General features: G+C 50.0%; 1 protein-coding gene across 3 annotated transcripts in view; it reads left to right on the forward strand.

Moving 5' to 3' along the window:
- LOC140729331 (schwannomin-interacting protein 1-like) overlaps positions 1-26,952 on the forward strand; it is a 30,295-nt gene that overhangs the window by 2,310 nt on the left and 1,033 nt on the right. For 2 of the 3 annotated variants that reach the window (XR_012099305.1, XR_012099306.1), the window contains exons 4-7: positions 5,065-5,170; positions 15,501-15,638; positions 19,159-19,255; positions 23,058-23,616. Coding sequence is in view for 1 of the 3 variants with exons in the window: in XM_073048974.1 (XP_072905075.1) it covers positions 5,065-5,170; positions 15,501-15,638; positions 19,159-19,255; positions 23,507-23,604 (439 nt within the window). In the remaining 2 variants the exon portion in view is untranslated. The remainder of the gene's footprint in view (positions 1-5,064; positions 5,171-15,500; positions 15,639-19,158; positions 19,256-23,057; positions 23,617-26,952) is intronic. The other variant, XM_073048974.1, reaches the window with a different exon arrangement.

Genomic DNA, 26,952 nt, shown 5'->3' on the forward strand with positions numbered 1-26,952 from the left:
TGTGTTGCCTCCTTAAGGAGAGAGCCCCGTGCTGTGTCAGGAGTGGAGACCAGGGAGGGGCAGTAGGGACAGAGTATTCCCCCCAACACCTGAGGCCAGTCACAGGAATGGACCTGTCTGACCAGTAATCACGTGGCCTCGGGAACTCCAGCAGAAACTGGGGAAACGATTGTGACATTGAACATAACACTGCAGCATGCTACAGGCCCTTCAGCCCACAGTGTTGTGCCAGCCCTTTAACCTACTCCAAGATCAATCTAACCCTTCCCTCCTCCCCCACCACGTCTATCCCCTTTTCGCCACCATCCATGTGTCTATCTACAAGTTTTTTAATGTCCCTAATGTATCTGCCTCTACTACCACCCTTACCAGACACTTACCACTCTATGTAAAAGATCAAACTTACCTCTGACACTTTCCTCCAATCACCTTAAAATTCTGCCCCTCATATTAACCATTTCCACCCTGGGAGAAAGTCTCTGGTTGGCCACTCCATCTGTGCCTCTTACCATCTTGTACACCTCTATCAAGTTACCTCTCATCCTCCTTCACTCCAAAGAGGAAAGCCCTAGCCCACACAACCTCTCCTCACAAGACACGCTCTCTAATCCAGGCAGCATCCTGGTGAATCTCCTCTGCACGCTCTCTAATCCAGGCAGCATCCTGGTAAATCTCCTCTGTACGCGCTCTAATCCAGGCAGCATCCTGGTGAATCTCCTCTGCACGCTCTCTAATCCAGGCAGCATCCTGGTGAATCTCCTCTGCACGCTCTCTAATCCAGGCAGCATCCTGGTAAATCTCCTCTGTACGCGCTCTAATCCAGGCAGCATCCTGGTGAATCTCCTCTGCACGCTCTCTAATCCAGGCAGCATCCTGGTAAATCTCCTCTGCACGCTCTCTAATCCAGGCAGCATCCTGGTAAATCTCCTCTGCACGCTCTCTAATCCAGGCAGCATCCTGGTAAATCTCCTCTGTACCCTCTCTAATCCAGGCAGCATCCTGGTGAATCTCCTCTGCACCCCCTCTAAAGCTTCCACATCCTTCCTACAATGAGCTGACCAGAACTGAACACCATACTCCAAGTGTTTAAATCATTTTTGTTTAATGGAGCTATGGTTAGGAGGGCAAAGGCGAGATCAAGTCCCATAGCACTTCATAAGTGTAATCAACCAATGAGATGGGACCAATTAGCAGCAGATCTTCCTGCCAGTAGATGGGAGAGAGGGGGATATTTAAAAGAGATGTACAGGTTAAATATTTTATTTCCACAGAGGGTGATGGGTGCCTGGAATGTACTGCCGGGGTGGTGTTGGAGACGGATGCCATAGTGGTGTTTACAAGTCTGTTGGATCAACCGACATGTGAGCAGCCAGAAGTCACGGTACACAGCGACACAAGTAGAAAGAGGGAGGCAGTCCTGAGGAAAGAATACAGGGACTTGGGAAGGAAGTTGAGAAGCAGGACTTAAAGGGTAGTAATCTCTGGATTGCCATGCACAGAATGAGGTAGTAGATAAATGCATGGCTGAAGAATTGGAGCAGGAGGCAGGGATTTAGATTTCTGGATAATTGGGACAGCTTCTGGGCAGGTGTGACCTGTACAAAAGTGACAGGTTGCACTTAAATCCAAGGGGAGCCAATGTTCTTGTAGGCAAGTTTACTAGAGCTGTTGGGAACGGTTTAAACTAATATGGCAGGAGGGTGGGAACGAGTATGAGAGAGCTGAGGATGAGCCTGCAGGTTTACAAGTAGATGATGGGTGTAATATGAATGTAAGGACGGACAAGCCAATGATTGGATACACATGCAGATAGAGCAAAGAGTTAAATTGTACCACAGAGGCAAAATTCAAAAGGGCAAAGAATGCAGGACTGAAGGTGCTGTATTTAAATGTAGGTAGCATTCAGAATAAGGTGGACAAACGTGTGGTACAATTAGAAATTGGTCAGTATGATGTTGTGGGCATCACTGTGTCATGGCTGAAAGAAGGCCATAGTTGGGAGCTTAACATCAAAGGATATGCTTTGTATCAAAAGGACAGGCAGGAAGGCATAGGCAGTGGTGTGGATCTGTTGGTAAGAGATGGAATTACATCTTTAGAAAGAGGGGGCATATGGTCAGAGAATGTTGAATCTTTGTGGGTTGAATTAAGAAATTATAAGGGTAAAAAAAAAACCAATATGGGAAACATACATAGGCCTCCAAATATTAACCAAGATGTGGGGTTGAGATTGCAAAGGAAGCTGGAAAAGGCATGTAATAAGGGTAATGATGCAACCATAATGGGGGACTTCAGTATGTAAGGGGAAAATCGGGTTGGTGTTGGATCGCAAGAGAGGGAATTTGTTGAATACCTTTGAGGTGGCTTTTTAGAGCAGCTTGTGCTTGAGCCTACTGGGAGAGGCCATCTTAGATTGGGTGTTGTGTATTAACCCAGGTGTTATTATGGAGCTTAGCATAAAGGAACCCTTGGGAAGCAGTGATCATAATATGATTGAATTCATACTGCAATTTGAGAGGTGTGAGAGAGGAGCTTGCCCAGGTGAATTGGAGGAGAATACTGCTGGGGATGATGACAGAGCAAAGATGGCTGAAGTTTCTGGAAATAGTTCACAAGGCGCAGGATAGATATGTCCCACGGAAGAAAAATGGCAGGGCTAGGCAACCGTGGCTGACAAAGTTGAGGATTGGATAAAGCCAAGGAAAGGTAGCAAAAGTGAGTGGGAAGTAGAATGATTGGGGAGCTTTTAAAATCCAACTAAAGGCAACTAAAAAAGCTATGAGAAGGGAAAAGATGAAATATGAGGGCAAACTAGCCAGTAATATGAAGCAGGATACCAAAAGTTTTTTCAGTTATATAAAGAATAGAAGGGAGATGAGAGTTGATATTGGACCACTGGAAAATGACGCTAGTGAGGTAGTAATGGGGGACAAGGAAATGACAGATGAACTTAATGGGTACTCTGCATCAATCTTCACTGTGGAAGGCACTAGCAGTGTGCCAGAGGTCTGTGGGTGTCAGGGAGCAGGAGTGAGTGCCATTGCTATTACAAAGGAAAAAGTGTTAGGCAAACTGAAAGGTCTTAAGATGGATACATCAGCTAGGCCAGATGGACTACATCCCAGAGTCCTGAGAGAGGTTGCTGAAGAGATAACAGATGCATTGGTCATGATCTTTCAAGAATCACTTGATTCTGACATGGTCCCAGAAGACTAGAAAATTGCAAATATCATTCCACTCTTTAAGAAGGGAGGAAGGCAAAAGAAGGGAAATTATAGGCCAGTTAGCCCAACCTCAGAGGTTGGGAAAGTGTTGGAGTCGATTATTAAGGATGAGGTTTCGGGGTACTTGGAGACTAATGATAAAATAAATCAAAGTCAGCATGGTTTCTGTAAAGGAAAATCTTGCCGGACAAATCTACGAGGAAGTAACAAGCAGGGTAGACAAAGGAGAGTCAGTGGATGTCATTTACTTGGAATTTCAGAAGGTGTTTGATAAGGCGCCACACATGAGGCTGCTTAGCGAGATAAATTCCTATGATGTTACAGGAAAGATTCTAGACAGAGGAATGGCTGACAGGCTGGAGGCAGCGAGTGGGGATAAAATGGGGCCTTTTCTGGTTGGCTGCCAGTGACCAGTGGTGCTCCTCAGGGGTCAGTATTGGGACCACTACTTTTCACATTGTTTGTCAATGATCTGGATAATGGAATTGATGGCTTTGTCGCAAAGTTTGCTGATGATATAAAGATAGGTGGAGGGGTAGGTAGTGCTGAGGAAGCAATGTGATTGCAGCAGGACTTAGACAAATTGGAAGAATGGGCAAAAAAGTGACAGATGGACTCCAGAGTTGGGAAATGTATGATAATACGTATTGATAAAAGGAACAATAGTGCAGACTGTTATCTAAATGGGAAGAAGGTTCAAACCTCAGAGGTGCAGAGGGACTCTTGCAGGACTCCCAGAAGGTTAATTTATAGTTGAGTCTGTGGTAAAGAAGGCAAATGTAGTGTTGGCATTTATTTCAAAGGGAACAGAATATAAAAACAAGGAGATAATGCTGAAGCTTTATAAGACACTAGTCAGACCACACTTGGAGTATTGTCAACAGTTTTGGGCCCCTTATCTCAGAAAGGATGTGTGGTCATTGGAGAGAGTCCAGAGGAGGTTCACAAGGATGATTCTGGGAATGAAGGGGTTAACATATGAGGAGCATTTGGCAGCTTTGGGCCTGTACTCACTGGAATTTAGAAGAATACGTGGGGATCTTGTTGAAACCTACTGAATGTTGAAAGGACTAGATAGGGAGAGGATGGTTCCTACGGTGGGGGTATCCAGAACGAGAGGGCATGGCCTCAACATTGAGGGACGACCCTGTAGAACAGAGGTAAGGAGGAATTGTTTCAGCCAGAGGGTAGTGAATCTGTGGAATGCTCTGCCACAGACAAGTCCGTGGGTACACTTAAGGCAGAAGTTGATCTTTTCCTGATCGGTCAGGGCATCGAAGGATATGGCGAGAAGGCAGGTGTATGGGGTTGAGTGGGATCCGGGATCAGCCATGATGGAATGGTGCAGCAGACTCAATGGGCTGAATGGCCTAATTCTGCTCCTATGCCTTATGAATATGTGGGAAATGGAGGGTTTTGGGGCAAACGCAAATGGCAGGGAGTTAGTTTAGCAAAAACATAGTGGACCAACTTCACACCCTGAAGTTCACGTTGGCCATGATTACTTTCTGTCTCACTTACAAATCCACACCAACACGACAGTTAACCATCTGCTTCTAGCTTTCTGCTACTTGTGATAGTGAAAGCATCCTTCCCTCATCAATACAAGGCCGAAGAGGGCTTGGTTTGACCCCCCCCCCCACCTGCACTCACTTGCCACTGGAGAAGGTGACAGTCCCTCTAACATGCACAACGGGGTGGGGTGGGGGGGTGCGGTCGTTGGCTGGGATTCTCGCTCCCCTGTCACTGGGAGTGGGACACTCTGTGGAAGGGCAGCTGTTGCCAGCTGAACTCTGGCCCGGGATCGATGTTCTGGGATAACCCCCGGCTTCCCCTACAGGTTCCACAGTCGGATGAACCTCCGGCTCTGTTTTACCAACGACAGCGACAGTGACAATGATACTGGGGATGCCAGTGAACCGTCTCCTGAAGACCCCGCACCTGAGGTACGAGTTTACTCTTTTATTTCTGGATTTATTTCGAGATACAGCATGGTATTAGGCCAATGAGACTGGATTGCCCAGTTACACCCATGTGATCAATTAATCATTGTTTACTTGTTTAAAAGTACAGAAGGGAGTTGGCCAGTGGTGAGGGTGACAGTGTCAGGCTTTGGCTCGAAAGAGGCATTGGCTCTTTTGTTAAATTTCCCCTTTTACATACTGTGTCAGGGGCACTTAGTGGAGTTTAGATGGCCGTTGTGGTTCTTCATGCTGGATGTTGGAGTCCTGGGAGACCCGGAGTCTCCAGGGAACTGCATCTGCGTGAAGAGCATCCGGCTGCAGCTCCTTGAGGACCGTGTTAGGGATCTGGAGCAGCAGCTGGATGACCTCCGACTTGTACGGGAGAGAGAGGCGATCATCGATCGGAGTTGCAAGACAGTAGTCACCCTGAAGTTGCAGGAGGCGGGTAGCTGGGTGACTGACGGGAAAAGAAATGCGAGTTCGAATAGGCAGTTAGCACAGGGCACTCCAGTGACCGTGCCCCTCAATAATAAGAACACTGTTCTGGATACTGTTGTGGGGGATGACCTCCCAGGGGAATGCCACAGAGACTGGGTTACTGGCACTGAGCGAGGGTCTGTGGTGCAGAGAGAAAGAGGGAGAAGAGGGGAGCAGTAGTGATGGGAACTCAATAGTGAGGCGGACAGGATGTTCTCTGGACGTGAGCAGGAAACCCGGATGGCATGTTGCCTCCCAGGTGCCAGGGTCAGGGACGTCTCGGATCGAATCCACAGCATTTTGGAAGGGGAGGGAGAGCAGGCAGATGTCTTGGTAAATATCGGTACAAATGACATAGGAAGGAAGAGCAAAGATCTCCTGAAGAGAGAATTTAGAGAGCTAGGCAGAAACTGAGAAGCAGGACCTCCCGGGTAGTGATTTCTGCATTGCTGCCCGTGCCACGTGCCAGTGAGGGTAGAAACAGGATGATTTGGCAGATAAGTGCGTGGCTGAGAAGCTGGTGCAGGGGTCAGAGCTTCAGGTTCCTGGATCATTGGAATCCCTTCTGGGGGCAGTATGACCTGTTCAAAAGTGACGGGTTGCACCTGAACCCGAGGGGGGCCAATATTCTCGCAGGCAGGTTTGTCAGAGTTGTTGGGGAGGGTTTAAACGAATTTGGCAGGGGGTGTGGGAACCGGAGTGAAGGACGGATGGTAAAAAAGCAAAGGCAACTTACAGTCAGAATGTCAGGAAGGGCAGGCAGATGATGGGAGAAGATTGCAGCCAGCAGGGTGAGTACCAGTGCATTAGGGATATAGGATCAAAAAGGGTAGCAAATACAGTACTCAAAGTGTTGTATCTCAATGCACAGAGTATACAAAATAAGACGGATGATCTTGTTGCACTACTACAGGTTGTCAGGTATGATGTTGTGACCATCACTGAATCATGGCTGAAGGATGGTTATAGTTGGGAGCTGAATGTTACACATTATATTGAAGGGACAGGAAGGTAGGCAGAGGGGGTGGCATGGCTCTACTGGTAAAGAATGGCATCAAATCAGTAGAAAGGTGTGATATAGGATCATAAGATGTTGAATCCTTGTGGGTTGAGTTAAGAAACTGCAAGGGTAAAAGGACCCTGATGGCAGTTATACACAGGCCTCCCAATAGAAGCTGGGATGTGGATCACAGATTACAACAGGAAATAGAAACGGCGAGTCAAAAGGGCAATGTTATGGTAGTCACGGGAGATTTCAACACGCAGGTCGATTGGGAAAATCTGGTTGGTAATGGATTTCAAGAGAGTGAGTTTGTTGAATGCCTATGAGAATGCTTTTTAAAGCAGTTTGTCATTGAGCCTACCAATGGATCAGCTATACCGGATTGGGTGTTATATAATGAACCAGAGGTGACTAGGGAGCTTAAAGTAAAAGAACTCTTAGGAGGCAGTAATCACAATATGATTGAGTTCAACTTGAAATCTGATAGGGAGAAAGTAAAGTCTGATGTAGCAGTATTTCAGTGGAGTAAAGAAAATTACAACGGTATGAGAGAGGAGTTGGCCAAAGTAAATCGGAAGGAGCTGCCGGCAGAGATGTCAGCAGAGCAGCAATGGCATGTGTTTCTGGGAAAATGGGGAAGGTGCAGGATAGATGTATTCCAAAAACAAAGAAATACTCAAATGGTAAAATAGTACAACCGTGGCTGACAAGGAAGTCAAAGCTATTGTAAAAGCAAAAGAAATGGCATACAAGGCAAAAATTAGTGGGAAGACAGAGGATTGGGAAGCTTTTAAAAACCTACAGAGAGCAACTAAAAGAATCATTAGCAGGGAAAAGATGAAATATGAAAGCAAGCTAGCAAACAATATCAAAGTGGAGAGTAAAAGCTTTTAAAATATGTTTAAAAAAAAAAAAGAGGGATGAGAGTGGATATAGGACTGGTAGAAAATGAGGCCAGAGAAATAACAGGCAACAAGGAGATGGCAGATGAACTAAATGAGTATTTTGTATCAGTCTTCACTGTGGAAGACACTAGCAGTGTGCCAGGTGTTGTAGTGTGTGAGGGAAGAGAAGTGCGTGCAGATACTGTTACAAGGGAGAAGGTGCACAAAAAGCTGAAAGACCTAAAGGTACATAAGTCACCCGGACCAGAGGAACTGCACCCTAGGGTTCTGAAAAAGGTAGCAGTAGAGATTGTGGTGGCATTAGAAATGATCTTTCAAAAATCATTGTATTCTAGCATGATGCCAGAGGACTGGTAAATTGCAAATGGTACTCCACTCTTTAAGACAGGAGGAAGACAGCAGAAAGGGAATTATAGACCAGTTATCCTGACCTCAGTGGCTGGGAAGATGTTGAAGTCAATTGTTAAGGATGAGGTTTTGGAGTACTTGGACAAGATAAGACAAAGTCAGCATAAAAACATAGAAACATAGAAAATAGGTGCAGGAGTAGGCCATTCGGCCCTTCGAGCCTGCAACACTATTCAGTATGATCATGGCAGATCATCCAACTCAAAACCCTGTATCTGCTTTCTCTCCATACTCCCGATCCCTTTAGCCACAAGGGCCACATCTAACTTCCTCTTAAATATAGCCAATGAACCAGCCTCAACTGTTTCCTGTGGCAGAGAATTCCATAGATTCACCACTCTCTGTGTGAAGAAGTTTTTCCTCATCTCGGTCCTAAAAGGCTTCCCCTTTATCCTTAAACCGTGACCCCTCGTTCTAGACTTCCCCAACATCAGAAACAATCTTCCTGCATCCAGCCTGTCCAATCCCTTTAGAATTTTATACGTTTCAATAAGATCCCCCCTCAATCTTCTAAATTCCAGTGAGTATAAGCCTAGTCGATCCAGGCTTTCTTCATATGAAAGTCCTGCCATCCCAGGAATCAATCTGGTGAACCTTCTTTGTACTCCCTCTGTGGCAAGAATGTCTTTCCTCAGATTAGGGGACCAAAACTGCACACAATACTCTAGGTGCGGTCTCACCAAGGCCTTGTACAACTGCAGTAGAACCTCCCTGCGCCTGTACTCAAATCCTTTTGCTATGAATGCCAACATACCATTTGCCTTTTTCACCGCCTGCTGTACCTGCATGCCCACCTTCAATGACTGGTGTACAATGACACCCAGGTCTCGTTGAACCTCCCCTTTTCCTAATCGGCCACCATTCAGATAATAGTCTGTTTTCCTGTTCTTACAACCAAAGTGGATAACCTCACATTTATCCACATTAAATTGCATCTGCCATGAATTTGCCCACTCACCTAACCTATCCAAGTCACCCTGCATCCTCATAGCGTCCTCCTCACAGCTAACACTGCCGCCCAGCTTCGTGTCATCCGCAAACTTGGAGATGCTGCATTTAATTCCCTCATCTAAATCATTAACATATATATTGTAAACAACTGGGGTCCCAGCACTGAACCTTGCGGTACCCCACTAGTCACTACCTGCCATTCTGAAAAGGTCCCGTTTACTCCCACTCTTTGCTTCCTGTCTGCAAACCAATTCTCTATCCACATCAATACCATACCCCCAATACCGTGTGCTTTAAGTTTACACACTAATCTCCTGTGTGGGACTTTGTCAAAAGCCTTTTGAACATCTAAATATACCACATCCACTGGCTCTCCCCTATCCACTCTACTAGTTACATCTTCAAAAAATTCTATAAGATTCGTCAGACATGATTTTCCATTCACAAATCCATGCTGACTTTGTCCGATGATTTCACCTCTTTCCAAATGTGCTGTTATCACATCTTTGATAACCGACTCTAGCATTTTCCCCACCACCGATGTCAGACTCACCAGTCTATAATTCCCCAGTTTCTCTCTCCCTCCTTTTTAAAAAAGTGGGGTTTCATTAGCCACCCTCCAATCCTCAGGAACTAATCCAGAATCTAAGGAGTTTTGAAAAATTATCACTAATCCATCCACTATTTCTTGGGCTACTTCCTTAAGCACTCTGGGATGCAGACCATCTGTCCCTGGGGATTTATCTGCCTTTAATCCCTTTAATTTACCTAACACCACTTCCCTACTAACATGTATTTCCTTCAGTTCCTCCATCTCACTAGACCCTCGATCCCTTACTATTTCCGGAAGATTATTTATGTCCTCCTTAGTGAAGACAGAACCAAAGTAGTTATTCAATTGGTCTGCCATGTCTTTGTTCCCTATGATCAATTCACCTGTTTCTGACTGTAAGGGACCTACATTTGTCTTGACCAATCTTTTTCTTTTCACATATCTATAAAAGCTTTTACAGTCAGTTTTTATGTTCCCTGCCAGCTTTCTCTCATAATCTTTTTTCCCTTTCCTAATTAAGCCCTTTGTCCTCCTCTGCTGGTCTCTGAATTCCTCCCAGTCCTCAGGTGTGCTGCTTTTTCTGGCTAATTTGTATGTTTCTTCTTTGGACTTGATACTATCCCTAATTTCCCTTGTCAGCCACGGGTGCACTACCTTCCCTGGTTTATTCTTTTGCCAAACTGGGTTGAACAATTGTTGTAGTTCATCCATGCGATCTTTAAATGCTTGCCATTGCATATCCACTGTCAACCCTTGAAGTATCATTTGCCAGTCTATCTTAGCTAATTCACGCCTCATACCTTCAAAGTTACCCTTCTTTAAGTTCAGAACCTTTGTTTCTGAATTAACTATGTCACTCTCCATCTTAATGAAGAATTCCACCATATTATGGTCACCCTTACCCAAGGGGCCTTGCACGACAAGATTGCTAACTAACCCTTCCTCATTGTTCAATACCCAATCTAGAATGGCCTGCTCTCTAGTTGGTTCCTCGACATGTTGGTTCAGAAAACCATCCCGCATACATTCCAAGAAATCCTCTTCCTCAGCACCCTTACCAATTTGGTTCACCCAATCTATATGTAGATTGAAGTCACCCATTATAGCTACTGTTCCTTTATTGCACACATTTCTAATTTCCTGTTTAATGCAATCCCCAACCTCACTACTACTGTTAGGTGGCCTGTACACAACTCCCACCAGCGGTTTCTGCCCCTTAGTGTTATGCAGCTCTACCCATATCGATTCCACATCCTCCAGGCTAATGTCCTTCCTTTCTATTGTGTTAATCTCCTCTCTAACCAGCAATGCTACCCCACCTCCTTTTCTTTCCTGTCTATCCCTCCTGAATATTGAATATCCCTGAATCCTTGGTCACCCTGGAGCCATGTCTCTGTGATCTCTGTGATAAAAGAGGAAATTACGACACATTTGGATAGCAGTAGAAGGATCAGTCCGAGTCAGCATGGATTTATGAAGGGAAAATCATGCTTGACTAATCTTCTGGAGTTTTTTGATGATGTAACTATGAAAATGGACAAGGGAGAGCCAGTGGATGTAGTGTACCTGGACTTCCAGAAAGCTTTTGATAAAGTCCCACATAGGAGATTAGTGGGCAAAATTAGGGCACATGGTATTGGGGACTGACATGGATTGAAAATTGGCTGGCTGACAGGAAACAAAGAGTAGTGATTAACGGGTCCCTTTCGGAATGGCAGGAACCAGTGGGGTACCGCAAGGTTCGGTGCTGGGACCACAGCTGTTTACAATATACATTAATGATTTAGATGAAGGGATTAAAAGTAACATTAGCAAATTTGCTGATGACACAAAGCTGGGTGGCAGTGTGAAATGTCAGGAGGATGTTATAAGAATGCAGGGTGACTTGGACAGGTTGGGTGAGTGGGCAAATGTATGGCAGATGCAGTTTAATGTGGATAAATGTGAGGTTATCCACTTTGGTGGCAAGAACAGGAAGGCAGATTACTATCTAAATGGAGTCAAGTCAGGAAAAGGGGAAGTACAACGACATCTCGGTGTTCTTGTACATCAGTCAATGAAAGCAAGCATGTAGGTACAGCAGGCAGTGAAGAAAGCTAATGGCATGCTGGCTTTTATAACAAGAGGAATTGAGTATAGGAGTAAAGAGGTCCTTCTGCAGCTGTGCAGGGCCCTGGTGAGACCCCACCTGGAGTATTGTGTGCAGTTTTGGTCTCCAAATTTGAGGAAGGACATTCTTGCTATTGAGGGAGTGCAACATAGGTTCACAAGGTTAATTCCCAGAATGACAGGACTGTCATATGTTGTAAGATTAGAGCGACTGGGCTTGTATACACTGGAATTTAGAAGGATGAGAGGGGATCTGATTGAAATATATAAGATTAAGGGATTGGACACGCTGGAGGCAGGAAACACGTTCCTGCTGATGGGTGAGTCAAGAACTAGAGGCCACAGTTTAAGAATAAGGGGTAGGCCATTTAGAACAGAGATGCAGAAAAACTTTTTCATCCAGAGAGTGGTGGATATGTGGAATGCTCTGCCCCAGAAGGCAATGGAGGCCAAGTCTCTGGATGCATTCAAGAGAGAGTTAGATAGAGCTCTTATAGATAGCGGGGTCAAGGGATATGGGGAGAGGGCAGGAACGGGGTACTGATTGTGTATGATCAGTCACGATCACAGTGAATGGCGGTGCTGGCTAGAAGGGCCGAATGGCCTACTCCTGCACCTATTGTCTATTGTCTATTATCCCAACTATATCATATTCATTCATAACTATCTGCACATTCAATTCATTCACCTTGTTACGAATGCTCCTTGCATTGACACACAAAGCCTTCAGGCTTGTTTTTACAACACTCTTACAACACGCTTGACTATCTACACAATCAACACAATTATGTTGAAAAGTGGCTCTTTTTGCTTTTTGTCCTGGATTTGCCTGCCTGCCACTTTTACTTTTCACCTTACTACTTTTTGCTTCTACCCTCATTTTACACCCCTCTGTCTCTCTGCACTTGTTCCCATCCCCCTGCCACATTAGTTTAAATCATCCTGAACAGCAGTAGCAAACGCTCCCCCTAGGACATTGGTTCCAATCCAGCCCAACCCAGGTGCAGACCGTCCTGTTTATACCAGTCCCACCTCCCCCAGAACTGGTTCCAATGCCCCAGAAATTTGAATCCCTCCCCCTTGCACCATTTTTCAAGCCACGTATTCAACTGAAATATCCTCCTATTTCTACTCTGACTAGTACATGGCACTGGTAGTAATCCAGAGATTATTACCTTTGTGGTCCTACTTATTAGTTTATCTCCTAACTCCCTATATGCACCTTGTAGGACCTCATCCCGTTTTTTTACCTATATCGTTGGTACCTATGTGCACCACAACCACTGGCTGTTCACCCTCCCATTCCAGAATGTCCTGCAGCCGCTCAGAGACATCCTTGACCCTTGCACCAGGGAGGCAACATACCATCCTGGAGTCTCGTTTGCGGACACAGAAACGCCTATCTATTCCCCTTACAATCGAATCCCCTATCACTATAGCTCTCCCACTCCTTTTCCTTCCCTCCTGTGCCACAGAGCCACCCATGGTGTCATGAAATCGGCTGCTGCTGCCTTCCCCTGATGAGACATCTCCCCCAACAGTATCCAAAGCGGTATATCTGTTTAGGCGGGAGATGACCCCAGGGGACTCCTGCACTACCTGCCTACTGCTACGCTGTCTAGTGGCCACCCCTTCCCTTTCTGCCTGTGTGGCCAACTCACTGAACGTAATATTCACGACTTTCTCAGCATCGCGGATGCTCCAGTATGAATCCAATCGCAGCTCCAGATGCTCAATGCGGTCTGCCAGAAGCTGCAGTTAGACACACTTCCTGCACACATAGTCGTCAGGGACACTGGAAGTATCCCTGATTTCCCACATGCTGCAGGATGAACAAACCACGATCTCAGCTGCCATGACCTACCCCATACTTGCCTCAACTTTTGAAACTTTCTCCTTTGAAAGGAACTTACCCGGCCTTACCTCACTTGGAGCGAAGCTCGTCCTCAGCCTCTGCTCGCCGAAGCCTCTCGAGACAAAGCCTTCCTACTCTGTCTCCCTCTACTCCGTCGCCCGCTCAGTCTACTGTTCTCTTTAAATACTCCCGCTGCCTCACGGTCCGACTTACACGCGCTTGTGCAGTCGTGCCCCCGTTAAAATGCCGAAGCATGGTTTCCTTCAAGGAAAATCCTGCCTGACGAACCTGTTGGAATTCCTTGGGGAGATTATATTAGGATAGATGAAGGGGATGCAATGGATGATATATTTTTGGACTTCCAAATGCCTTTGATAAGGTGCCACACATGAGGCTGCTTGCCAAGCTAAGAGCCCGTGGTATTACAAGAAAATTCCTGACATGGTTAGAGCATCGGCTGATTGGTAGGGGGCAGTGAGCAGGAATGAAATGATCCTTTTCTGGTTGGCTGCCAGTGGTATTCTGCAGTTATTTTTATGCTGTTGCCAAGTTTGCAGATGATACGTAGATTGGTGGAGGGGCAGGTAGTGTTGAGGAAACAGGAAGTCTGCAGAAGGACAGACAGATTAGGAGAATGGGCAAGAAAGTGGCAAATGAAATACAATGTTGGAAAATGTATGGTCATGGTAGAAGAAATAAATATGTAGACTATTTTCTAAGTGGGGAGAAAATCCAAAACTCTGAGATACAAAGGGACTTGGGGAGTCTTTGTGCAGAACACCTTAAAGGTTAACTTGCAGATAGAGTCGGTGGTGAGGAAGGCAAATGCAGTGTTAGCATTCATTTCAAGAGGTCTAGAATACAAGAGTAGTGATGTGGTGCTAAGGATTTATATGGCACCGGTGAGGCCTCACCTTGAGTATCGTGAACAGTTTTGTGCTCCTCAACTAAGAAAAGATGTGCTGGCATTGGAGAGGGTTCAGAGGAGGTTCACGAGCATGATTCTGGGAATGAAAGGGTTATCATATGAGGAACATTTGATGGCTCTAGGTCTGTACTCGCTGGAATTTAGAAGGATGAGGGGGAATCTCATTGAAATCTTTTGAATGTTAAAAGGCATAGACAGAGTACATGTGGAAGGGATATTTTCCATGGCACGGGAGTCTAGGACAAGAGGGGCAACTTCAGGATAGAGGGGCATCCATTTAGAACCGAGACACAGAGAAATGTCTTTAGCCAGAGGGTGGTGAATTTGTTACCACAGGCAGCTGTGGAAGCCAGGTCTTTGGGTGTATTTAAGGCAGAGCAAGCTGATATGTTCTTGATTGGACACGGTATTAGAGGTTACAGGGAGAAGGCCGGGGAGTGAGGCTGAGGAGGGAGAAAAGGATCAGCCATGATGGAATGGCAGAGCAGACTCGATGGGTCGAGTGGCCTAATTCTGCTCCTGTGTCTTACGGTCTAATACGGTGAGAAATGTTACCCATTCGGATTACCAGAACACTGAGACGGTGCAGAGTGAAAAGCAATAACATAATGTAGTATTTAAGTCGCAGAGAAGGTGAGGTGCATATTGATAATAAGGTGTAAGGGCCACGACAAGGTAGATTGTCAGATCAAGTCCATTTTATCGTTCTAGCGAACTGTTCAAGAATCTTATGACGGCAGGATAGAAAATGTCCCTCAGCCTTGTGGTCGGCGCTTTCAGACTGTAGTATCTCCTGCCCGATGGGTGAGGGGAGAAGAGAGGACGACAGAGGATGATAATGCCTTTGATTCCGCTGGCTGCTTCACCGGGGCGGTGAGAAATGTAGGCAGTTGTCCATGGAGGGGAAGCTGGTTTCTGTAATGTGCTGTAACTCCGTTCAGTGCTTTGCTGTCACGGACAGAGTGGTTCCCGCCCCCAGCCACGATGCGTCTGGTTGGGATACTCCGGATGAAGCAGGAGATGGATGAGGGAAGGTTGGGGTCGCGGGTGGGTGATGATATTTCGGAGGCGTTGGGCTGTGCGGCCTTGCTGACCGGGTGTGCCTGGTTTGTCTCCTTCGCAGCTGGTGGCTGGAGAAACCTCGGAGGCTGAGCGAGCTCTGCTCGCCCGCAAGAGGGAGCTGGAACGGGAGGCCAAGCGGAGCCTTGCCCTGGTCAAGAGGCAGCTCGACCTGGAGAGGCAGCGGCAACAAGAGCACGCGGTGAGTGGCAGCTGCAGGCAACCCCCAGGACACTCCGCTCCCCGATGCCCCACCAAGTCCGGCAACCTCTCTGTGATTTGGCCAGAAGCTACAGAGAGTTGTGGTCACAGTGCAGCACGCCTCAGGAACCATCCTCCCCTCCAGGGACTCTGTCCACACTGCACGCTGCCTGCAGAATCAAAGACACTCACCCACCCCAGACATTCTCTCTTCTCCCTCTCCCGTCGGGCAGAAGATACAAAAGCCTGAAAGTAGTCGGCCCTCCTTATCCGCGGATTCCGTGTGTGCGGACTCAACCAACCGCGGATCAGGAAAACCAAGAAGTTCTCTCTCCAGCACTCGTTGCTTGAGCATGTACAGACTACTTCTTCTTGTCATTTTCCCCCTAAACAATACAGTATAACAAATATTCACATAGCATTTACATTGTATTAGGTATTATAAGTAATCTAGAAATGACTTAAAAGTACAGGCAGTCCCCGGGTTATGAATGAGTTCCGTTCCTGAGTCCATCTTTAAGTCAGATTTGAAGCTGGAACAGGTACATCCGGTATTATTTAGCGTCAGTCAGATGTTTTTCTTAGTATATAGTACATATTTTACCTTTCTATGAATATAAAACACTTAAGAAACATAAGTATTTCAATAATTAATCCACTGTGTTGCTTAGTAATCATTGTACCTTTCATCAGGGCAGGGCTTTTCACATTCTCCATTAAAATTGTTCCGATCGTTGACGCTTTTCCAATGTCCGACGGCGTCTCACCTCTTTCCGATCGCTTTATTACTTCCACCTTATTTTCAATCGCGATCGTGATTATTTTTGTGAACAGAAACACTGCGGATTCAGAGCTACGCTGCCAGGTCCTAATGTCCACCGCATGGAGACATGTTAAATAAAGTCCGGGGTTCCGCTGGGTCCTAAAGACCACCGCACTGATAAATGTTAAATAAGGGACTTGAACATCCGCGAATTTTGGTAGCCGCAGGGGGTCCTGGAACCAATCCCCCACAGATAAGGAGGGCCAACTGTATGTACCACCAGGCTCAAGGACAGCGTCTATCCCTTTGTTACAAGTCTATTGAACGGTTCCCCAGTACAATACGATGCACTCTTGGCTTCCCAATCACCCCGTTGTGATCTTGCACCTTATTATCTGTATGCACTGCACTCTCTCTGTAGCTGTTACACTCTATTCTGCATTCTGTTATTGTTTTACCTCGATGCACCATGTAATGATCTGATCTGTATGAACAGTATTCAAGACAAGATTGTCACTGTATCTCGGTACATGTGACAATAATAAACCAATTCCAATTCCAATTTCTGCTCCCAGCCAGGAGCTTGCGAGTTCAAATCACAACTTGGAGAGTCAAGCCAGTCCTCGAGGGTGAGGGGGTTCTGTGCTGCGGAGGGGCGGCGAGGGGGGAGGTCTGTGCTGCGGAGGGGCGGCGAGGGGGGAGGTCTGTGCTGCGGAGGGGCGGCGAGGGGGGAGTTCTGTGCTGCGGAGGGGTGGCGAGGGGGGAGTTCTGTGCTGCGGAGGGGCGGCGAGGGGGAAGTTCTGTGCTGCGGAGGGGCGGCGAGGGGGGAGTTCTGTGCTGCGGAGGGGCGGCGAGGGGGGAGGTCTGTGCTGCGGAGGGGCGGCGAGGGGGGAGTTCTGTGCTGCGGAGGGGCGGCGAGGGGGGAGGTCTGTGCTGCGGAGGGGCAGCGAGGGGGGAGTTCTGTGCTGTGGAAGGTGTGTATGGTTTTAGGCAGAAATTTGTGCTCCCTAAGGCAAGTCCCTAAGAGCCGAACGTCGCTGTGATTATGTGTACAGTGAACAGCTTGTCTTGCACACAGTTCATACAGATCAGATCATTACACGGTGCATCGAGGTAGAACAATAACAGAATGCAGAATAAAATGTAACAGCTCCAGAGAAAGTGCAGTGCAGGTCAGCGATGAAGATCATAACGAGGTAGACTGCGAGGTGAAGAGTCAACTTTTCACACGAGGGAACCATTCAGTAACCGATACCAGCAGGGTAGAAGCTGTCTCTGAGCCTGGTAGTCTGTGCCTTCAGGCTTTTGTACTTCTGCCCGATGGGAGGGGGGAGAGTCTGGGGAGTGAGGGGTCTTTGATTGTGCTGGCTGCTTCTCTGGGGCAGCGAGACAGTCCCTGGAGGGGAGGCTGGTTTCTCTGAGCTGTGTCCACACCTCTGTGCAGTTTTCGGCAGTCACGAGCAGAGGAGCTGCCACCCGAGTTGTAATGCACCTGGAGAGGGTACTTTCTATGGTGCATCGATGAGAATTGGTGAGAGTCGATGGGGATTAGCCTCCTGGGGAAGTAAAGGCGCTGGCATATTGAAGAGAAGGGAAATTCTCCCCAACAGCCTGAGCTTAGTACGTATCTTTTGTACCAAACGTCATCAGGTCACTCTCCGAATCTGTGAGTTGGTAACTTTCTACCGACCTTTCCCAGAGGAAAAGTTTGGGACTTGAGCTGGTCCTCTGGCGGTACAGTGGCATAATGGCCCCAAACTGTCCTTCCAGGTGAAGCAACACTTCACCTGCAAATCTGCCGGGGTCCTCTATTGTGTCTGGTGCTCCTGAAGCAGCCTCCTCTACATCGGTGACACCCGTAGCAAACGGGGGGACCTCCAATCCATCTGCCAAAAGCAGAACTTCCTAGTGGCCAAATATTTTAATTCCCATTCCCATCCTGACATGGTCTCCTCTTGTGCCACAATGAGGCCACCCTTAGGGCGGAGGAACAACACCTTCTATTCCATCTGGATGGCCTCCAACCTGATGGCATGAACATTGATCTCAACTTCCGGTAAAAAAAAATTACCCAACCCCTCCGCTCTTCTATTCCCCAGCCGCTCCACTCTTACCTCTTCTCAACTGCCTATCACCTCCCCCTGGGTTCCCACCTCCTTCCCTTTCTCCTCTGGTCCACTCCCCTCTCCTGTCAGAATCCTTCGTCTCCAGCCCATTATCCTTCGAACTTACCTGGCTTCACCGATCACCTTCCAGCTATCCTCCTCCCTCCCCACCCAGCTTTTGATTCTGGAGTCTCCCCCTTCCTTACCAGTCCCGATGGAGGGTCTCGGCCTGAAATGACGACTGTTTATTCATTTCTGTAGTTGCTGCCTGGCCTGCTGAGTTCCTCCAGCATTTTGTGCGTGTGTTGATTTCGCAGTTAGTGCGATTTCTTTCCCATGTGAGCACTCACTGATCAGGGGCCCATTCCCACTGCAGCCTGTGAGGAGTTTGAACGTTCTCCTTGTCCGTGTAGGTTTCCTCCCACACCCCAGAACGACATACGGACTAGGGTTAGTAAATTGTGGCCGCGCTGTGGAAGTGTGGCAACCCTTTCAGGCTGCCCGTAGCACACCACAAACATCACATTTCACTGATGTTGGGATGTAAATGTGCCAAGCAAAGCTAATTTTTAAAAACCTTAGCAAGCGAGCTGCTTTGCGAGTGAAGGTTGCCCTTTCCCTTCACCGACGTTGTTCCGCTTCTGTGTCCTCAGTCCCTGGGGAGAGGGCCCCTGACTCCCAGCGACCTGTGGGAGATGTCTCTGCTCCAGCTTCAGGATCTACGGGCCAGTGTCTTCACTAAGATTCACCGTAAGTCCAGGGCTGTGGGGGGCAGGAGGGCCGACAGTGTACGGCGGGTGGGAGTGGGGACGGGGGACAAAGAGAGGAAAGTGACAGTGCGAGGGGCTGAGGAGGGGAGGGTGATGGTGCGAGGGGCCAAGGAGGGGGAGTGACAGCGCGAGGGGGCTGAGGAGGGGAGGGTGATGGTGCGAGGGGCCGAGGAGGGGGAGTGACAACGCGAGGGGCTGAGGAGGGGAGGGTGATGGTGCGAGGGGCCGAGGAGGGGGAGTGACAGCGCGAGGGGCTGAGGAGGGGAGGGTGATGGTGCGAGGGGCCGAGGAGGGGGAGTGACAGCGCGAGGGGCTGAGGAGGGGAGGGTGATGGTGCGAAGGGCCGAGGAGGGGGGAGTGACAGTGCGAGGGGCTGAGGAGGGGAGGGTGATGGTGCGAGGGGCCGAGGAGGGGGAGTGACAGCGCAAGGGGCTGAGGAGGGGAGGGTGATGGTGCGAGGGGCTGAGGAGGGGGAGTGACAGCGCGAGGGGCTGAGGAGGGGAGGGTGATGGTGCGAGGGGCCGAGGAGGGGGGAGTGACAGCGCGAGGGGCTGAGGAGGGGAGGGTGATGGTGCGAAGGGCCGAGGAGGGGGAGTGATAGTGCGAGGGGCTGAGGAGGGGAGGGTGATGGTGCGAGGGGCCGAGGAGGGGGAGTGACAGCGCGAGGGGCCAAGGAGGGGGAGTGACGGTGTGATAGGTTCCTAATGTATCAGAGTGGACTTGTGTCAGTTTTTCAATTTTGGGTTCCACAGGGCAACTTTGAGAAAATGTGGAGTGAGTTTTACTCTCTGCCTATCTCTGGGAGTGTGTGATAGGACAGTGTGGAGGGAACTACACACTGTGTCTGACCCTTTTTTTTAATTACAAAATCCTTTATTACAAATATCGGTGCTATACAATATATACAAAACAGTGGCAAACACAATTACTTCACTACAAATAGACAATAGACATTACACCAAATTGTTACCATCTCTATCCACGATGGCAGTTACACCCCATGGAGCCCAACGGTCTCGAAACTCCTCTAAGGTCGCTGTGGACTGCACGTGTTCTTTTTCAATATTTACCCCGGCACGAACATACCCTCTAAACCTGGGAGAGTGTGATGGGACAGTGTAGAGGGAGCTTCACTCTGTGTCTGACCCTGGGAGAGTGTGATGAGACAGTGTGGAGGGAGCTTCACTCTGTGTCTGACCCCGGGAGTGTGTGATGGGACAGTGTGGAGGGAGCTTCACTCTGTGTCTGACCCTGGGAGTGTGTGATGGGACAGTGTGGAGGGAGCTTCACTCTGTGTCTGACCCTGGGAGTGTGCGATGGGACAGTGTAGAGGGAGCTTCACTCTGTGTCTGACCCCGGGAGTGTGTGATGGGACAATGTAGAGGGAGCTTCACTCTGTGTCTGACCCCGGGAGTGTGTGATGGGACAGTGTAGAGGGAGCTTCACTCTGTGTCTGACCCCGGGAGAGTGTGATGGGACAGTGTAGAGGGAGCTTCACTCTGTGTCTGACCCTAGGAGTGTGTGATGGGACTGTGTGGAGGGAGCTTCACTCTGTGTCTGACCCTGGGAGTGTGTGATGGGACTGTGTGGAGGGAGATTCACTCTGTGTCTAACCCCGGGAGTGTGTGATGGGACGGTGTGGACGGAGATTCACTCTGTGTCTGACCCTGGGAGTGTGTGATGGGACAGTGGAGAGGGAGCTTCACTCTGTGTCTGACCCCGGGAGTGTGTGATGGGACAGTGTAGAGGGAGATTCACTCTGTGTCTGACCCTGGGAGTGTGTGATGGGACGGTGTGGAGGGAGATTCACTCTGTGTCTGACCCCGGGAGTGTGTGATGGGACGGTGTGGAGGGAGATTCACTCTGTGTCTGACCCCGGAGTGTGTGATGGGACGGTGTGGAGGGAGATTCACTCTGTGTCTGACCCCGGGAGTGTGTGATGGGACGGTGTAGAGGGAGCTTCACTCTGTGTCTGACCCCGGGAGTGTGTGATGGGACGGTGTGGAGGGAGATTCACTCTGTGTCTGACCCCGGGAGTGTGTGATGGGACGGTGTGGAGGGAGATTCACTCTGTGTCTGACCCCGGGAGTGTGTGATGGGACGGTGTGGAGGGAGGGTCACTCTGTGTCTGACCCCGGGAGTGTGTGATGGGACGGTGTGGAGGGAGATTCACTCTGTGTCTGACCCCGGGAGTGTGTGATGGGACGGTGTGGAGGGAGATTCACTCTGTGTCTGACCCCGGGAGTGTGTGATGGGACGGTATGGAGGGAGATTCACTCTGTGTCTGACCCTGGGAGTGTGTGATGGGACAGTGTAGGGGGAGATTCACTCTGTGTCTGACCCCGGGAGTGTGTGATGGGACAGTGTAGAGGGAGATTCACTCTGTGTCTGACCCCGGGAGTGTGTGATGGGACAGTGTAGAGGGAGATTCACTCTGTGTCTGACCCCGGGAGTGTGTGATGGGACAGTCGCTGCCTGTGAGAATATATTTGTCTGATGTGAGAATTTATTGATGTGGATGAGGAGTGGGCAGAATATGGAAAAGTTAGGGTGAATGATTACGGGAACGTTGGAGGGAGTCAGGATGGGATGAGAACGGGAGAGAGGGGTGGCAGCCGGTGTGACTCCGTTTGGGGAGTGTGCAGCTGCTGATGGGTTGACCACTAGAGGGCAGTCACACTTCATGCCTGCACTCTATGGTTTGGGATCTCTGTGGGGCCCCTCTGCTCCAGGTATTTTTGGGGTGTTCTATGTCAGGGTGGGTTTACAGATTGAGGGAAGGAGTCTAAAACTGAGTGGGTCTGGCATTGCTGGCGTCTCCCAGTCTCTTGCTGTGGTATGGAAGCCCTGCCCAGGGGAAAGGACTGAGGGAGTGCTGCCCTGACGGAGTCTTGCCTTGGTCAACGTCCAGACCCGGCCACGGAAAGAGGAGCCCTGGGACTGTTCAGACATAGAGCTGCAGTGAATTAGAATCAGATGTGAAAATTGTTGTTTTGTGTCAGCAGCATAGTGCAAAGATGGAAAATTACTATAAATTACAAAATAGATAAAGAGTGTAAACGCAAAGGAATAATCAGGTGAGGGTTAAGGGTTCACGGGCCATTCAGAAATCTGATGGCAGCAGGAAGAAGCTGTTGTTGAACTTTGAGGTGTGGGTCTACAGGCTCCTGGCCCTCCTGCATCGAGAAGTGGGCGCAGCCTGGATGGTCGGGTGTCTGATGATGGACATCAGCGTCCCAATATGGGAAACATCCTCTCCACGTCCACGCTATCTAAACCTCTCCATATTCCATGAGTTTCAGTAGGTCTTCTAAACTCTAGTAAGAACAGGCCATCAAATATTCTTCATATATTAACGATTTCATTCTCATAAGCCTCCTCTGAAATTGTAATTTAATCATCTGTGTTCTAAAAATAATCTGTAAATTCTGTTGGAGGTTTAGTTATCTGGTCCTGTATTCTCCTTGCATAGAAACATTCTCTCCATGTCCACTCTATCTAGGCCCTTCGATATTCGACAGGTTTCGGTAGGTCCTCCCTTGTTCTTCCAGACTCCAGAGAGTACAGGCCACCAAACACTTTCCATACATTAACCCTTTCATTCTCTCTGGACTCTCCAATGTCAGCACTTCTCTTCTTAGATACGGGGCCCAAAGCTGTTCGCAATACTCCCAGGTGTGGTCTGACCAATGCCTTTTAAAGCCTCAGTGTTACAGCTCTGATTTTGTATTCTAGTCTTCGCAAAGTAAATGCTAACGTTGCTTTTGCCTTCCTCTCCACAGACTCAACCTGCAAATTAATCTTGCACAAGGTCTCCCAAGTCCCCATTGCACTTCACATTTTTGAATTTTCTCTCCACTTGGAAAATATTCCGCACTTTTATTTCTTCTACCAAAGTGCATATCCATACACTTCCCAACACTTTAGTCCATCTGCCATTTCTTTGCCCATTCTCCCAATCTGTCCATGTCCTCCTGCAGGCTCTCTGCTTTCTCAACACTCCCTGCTCCTCCACCTATCTTCATATCATCCACAAACTTGGCCACAATGCCATCACTTCCGTCCGTCGTCCAGATCATGAACGTATAACTTGAAGGGTGGTGGACCCAGCACCTTCCTTTTCATGGGGGGGGCAGGGGTTGCTCTTGTGACAGAAGTCGATCTGTGGAGCTGGGGTCTCGTTGTGAGTGGTCAGCACTGACCTTTGACCCGGTCTGGCTCCAACCCCTAGGCCTGAACACCCAGCTGATGGAACTGCTGGAGGTGCGTGATGACCTGAAGACAGAGCAGGATGCCATGCTGGTGGAAATTGGGGACCTAACGCATTGAGTTCAACTCTGGGTGAGTGAACAGATCTCTGAAAGGAGTCAGACACCAGCAGTCACACCTTAAAATGGATACAGGTCACACCATAACTCTATACATCCATATTTCAACCCCTCTAAACCCTTCCTTGTCTTCTTAATCTGTTCTGGTTCACATACCCTTCCCTGTCCCCATGACCCCCTCTGGCCCATAATCGCTCCCTGTCTTTATAACCCCTTCTGGTCCCTATCCCCTCCCTGTCTCTGTATCCCCCTCCGGCCCCTACACCACTCCCTGTCTCTGTAACCCCCTCCATCCTCTACACCCCTCCCTGTCTCTGTAACCCCCTCCATCCCGTACACACCTCCCTGTCTCTGTAACCCCCTCCATCCCCTACACCCCTCCCTGTCTATGTAACCCTCTCCATCCCCTACACCCCCCCTGTCTCTCTAATCCCCTCCATCCCCTACACCCCTCCCTGTCTCTGAAACCCTCTCCATCCCCTACACCCCCCCTGTCTCTCTAACCCCCTCCATCCCCTACACCCCTCCCTGTCTCTGTGACCCCCTCCATCCCCTACACCCTCCCTGTCTCTGAATCCCCCCCATCCCCTACACCCCTCCCTGTCTCTGTAACCCCCTCCATCCCCTACACCCCTCCCTGTCTCTGTAACTCCCTCCATCCCCTACACCCCCCCGTCTCTCTAACCCCCTCCATCCCCTACACCCCTCCCTGTCTCTGTAACCCTCTCCATCCCCTACACCCCCCCGTCTCTCTAACCCCCTCCATCCCCTACACCCCTCCCAGCCTCTGTAACCCCCTCCATCCCCTACACCCCTCCCTGTATCTCTAACCCCCTCCATCCCCTACACCCCTCCCTGTCTCTGTAACCCCCTCCATCCCCTACACCCCTCTCTGTCACTCTAACTCCCTCCATCCCCTATACCCTCCCTGTCTCTGAATCCCCCCCATCCCCTACACCTCTCCCTGTCTCTGTAACCCCCTCCGGCCCCTACACCCCTCCCTGTATCTCTAACCCCCTCCATCCCCTACACACCCCCCTGTTTCCCTAACCCCCTCCATCCCCTACACCCCTCCCTGTCTCTGTAACCCCCTCCATCCCCTACACCCCTCCCAGTCTCTGTAACCCCCTCTGTCCCTACACCCCTCCCCATCTCTGTAACCCCCTCTGTCCCTACACCCCTCCCCATCTCTGTAACCCCCTCTGTCCCTACACCCCTCCCCGTCTCTGTAACCCCCTCTGTCCCTACACCCCTCCCCGTCTCTGTAACCCCCTCTGTCCCTACACCCCTCCCCGTCTCTGTAACTCCCTCCATCCCCTACACCCCTCCCTGTCTCTGTAATCCCCTCCATCCCCTACGCCCCTCCCTGTCTCTGTAACCCCCTCCATCCCCTACACCCCTCCCTGTGTCTGTAACCCCCTCCGGTCCCTACACCTCTCCCTGTCTCTGTAACCCCCTCCATCCCCTACACCCCTCCCTGTCTCTGTAACCCCCTCCATCCCCTACACCCCTCCCTGTCTCTCTAACCCCCTCCATCCCCTGCACCCCTCCCTGTCTCTGTAACCCCCTCCATCCCCTACACCCCTCCCTGTCTCTGTAACCCCCTCCATCCCCTGCACCCCTCCCTGTCTCTGTAACCCCCTCCATCCCCTACACCCCTCCCTGTCTCTGTAAACCCCTCCGGTCCCTACACCCCTCCCTGTCTCTGTAACCACCTCCATCCCCTATAGCCCTCCCTGTCTCTGTAACCCCCTCCGGTCCCTACAGCCCTCCCTGTCTCTGTAACCCCCTCCATCCCCTACACCCCTCCCTGTCTCTGTAACCCCCTCCATCCCCTACACCCCTCCCTGTCTCTGTAACCCCCTCCATCCCCTACACCCCTCCCTGTCTCTGTAACCCCCTCCATCCCCTACACCCCTCCCTGTCTCTCTAACCCCCTCCATCCCCTACACCCCTCCCTGTCTCTGTAACCCCCTCCATCCCCTACACCCCTCCCTGTCTCTGTAACCCCTCCATCCCCTATACCCCTCCCTGTCTCTGTAACCCCCTCCATCCCCTACACCCCTCCCTGTCTCTGTAACCACCTCCATCCCCTACACCACTCCCTGTCTCTGTAACCACCTCCGGTCCCTACAGCCCTCCCTGTCTCTGTAACCCCCTCCATCCCCTACACCCCTCCCTGTCTCTGTAACCCCCTCCATCCTCTACTCCCCTCCCTGTCTCTGTAACCCCCTCCATCCCCTCCACCCCTCCCTGTCTCTGTAACCCCCTCCATCCCCTCCACCCCTCCCTGTCTCTGTAACCCCCTCCATCCCCTACACCCCTCCCTGTCTCTGTAACCCCCTCCATCCCCAACACCCCTCCCTGTCTCTGTAACCCCCTCCATCCTCTATACCCCTCCCTGTCTCTGTAACCCCCTGCATCCTCTACACCCCTCCCTGTCTCTGTAACCCTCTCCGGCCCCTACACCCCTCCCTGTCTCTGTAACCCCCTCCATCCCCTGCACCCCTCCCTGTCTCTCTAACCCCCTCCATCCTCTACACCCCTCCCTGTCTCTCTAACCCCCTCCATCCCCTACACCCCTCCCTGTCTCTGTAACCCCCTCCATCCCCTACACCCCTCCCTGTCTCTCTAACCCCCTCCATCCCCTACACCCCTCCCTGTCTCTGTAACCCCCTCCATCCCCTACACCCCTCCCTGTCTCTGTAACCCCCTCCGGCCCCTACACCCCTCCCTGTCTCTCTAACCCCCTCCATCCCCTACACCCCTCCCTCTCTGTAACCCCCTCCATCCCCTACACCCCTCCCTGTCTCTGTAACCCCCTCTGGTCCCTACACCCCTCCCCGTCTCTGTAATCCCCTCCATCCCCTACACCCCTCCCTGTCTCTCTAACCCCCTCCATCCCCTACACCCCTCCCTGTGTCTCTGTGACCCCCTCCATCCTCTACACCCCTCCCTGTCTCTGTGACCCCCCCATCCCCTACACCCCTCCCTGTCTCTCTAACCCCCTCCATCCCCTACACCCCTCCCTGTCTCTGTAACCCCATCCATCCCCTACACCCCTCCCTGTCTCTGTAACCCCATCCATCCCCTACACCCCTCCCTGTCTCTGTAACCCCCTCCATCCCCGACACCCCTCCCTGTCTCTGTCACCCCCTCCATCCCCTACACCCCTCCCTGTCTCTCTAACCCCCTCCATCCCCTACACCCCTCCCTGTCTCTGTAACCCCTCCATCCCCTACACCCTGTCTCTTTAACCCCTCTGGTAGTGATCTTGTGCACTGGAGGACCATCCATCTTAATGGAGCGCGGTGCTGTGCGGTGGGAGGGCTGATGGGCTGTGCGTGCT

Source organism: Hemitrygon akajei, chromosome 6, assembly GCF_048418815.1.
Source record: "Hemitrygon akajei chromosome 6, sHemAka1.3, whole genome shotgun sequence".
Taxonomy (NCBI): Eukaryota; Metazoa; Chordata; class Chondrichthyes; order Myliobatiformes; family Dasyatidae; genus Hemitrygon; species Hemitrygon akajei.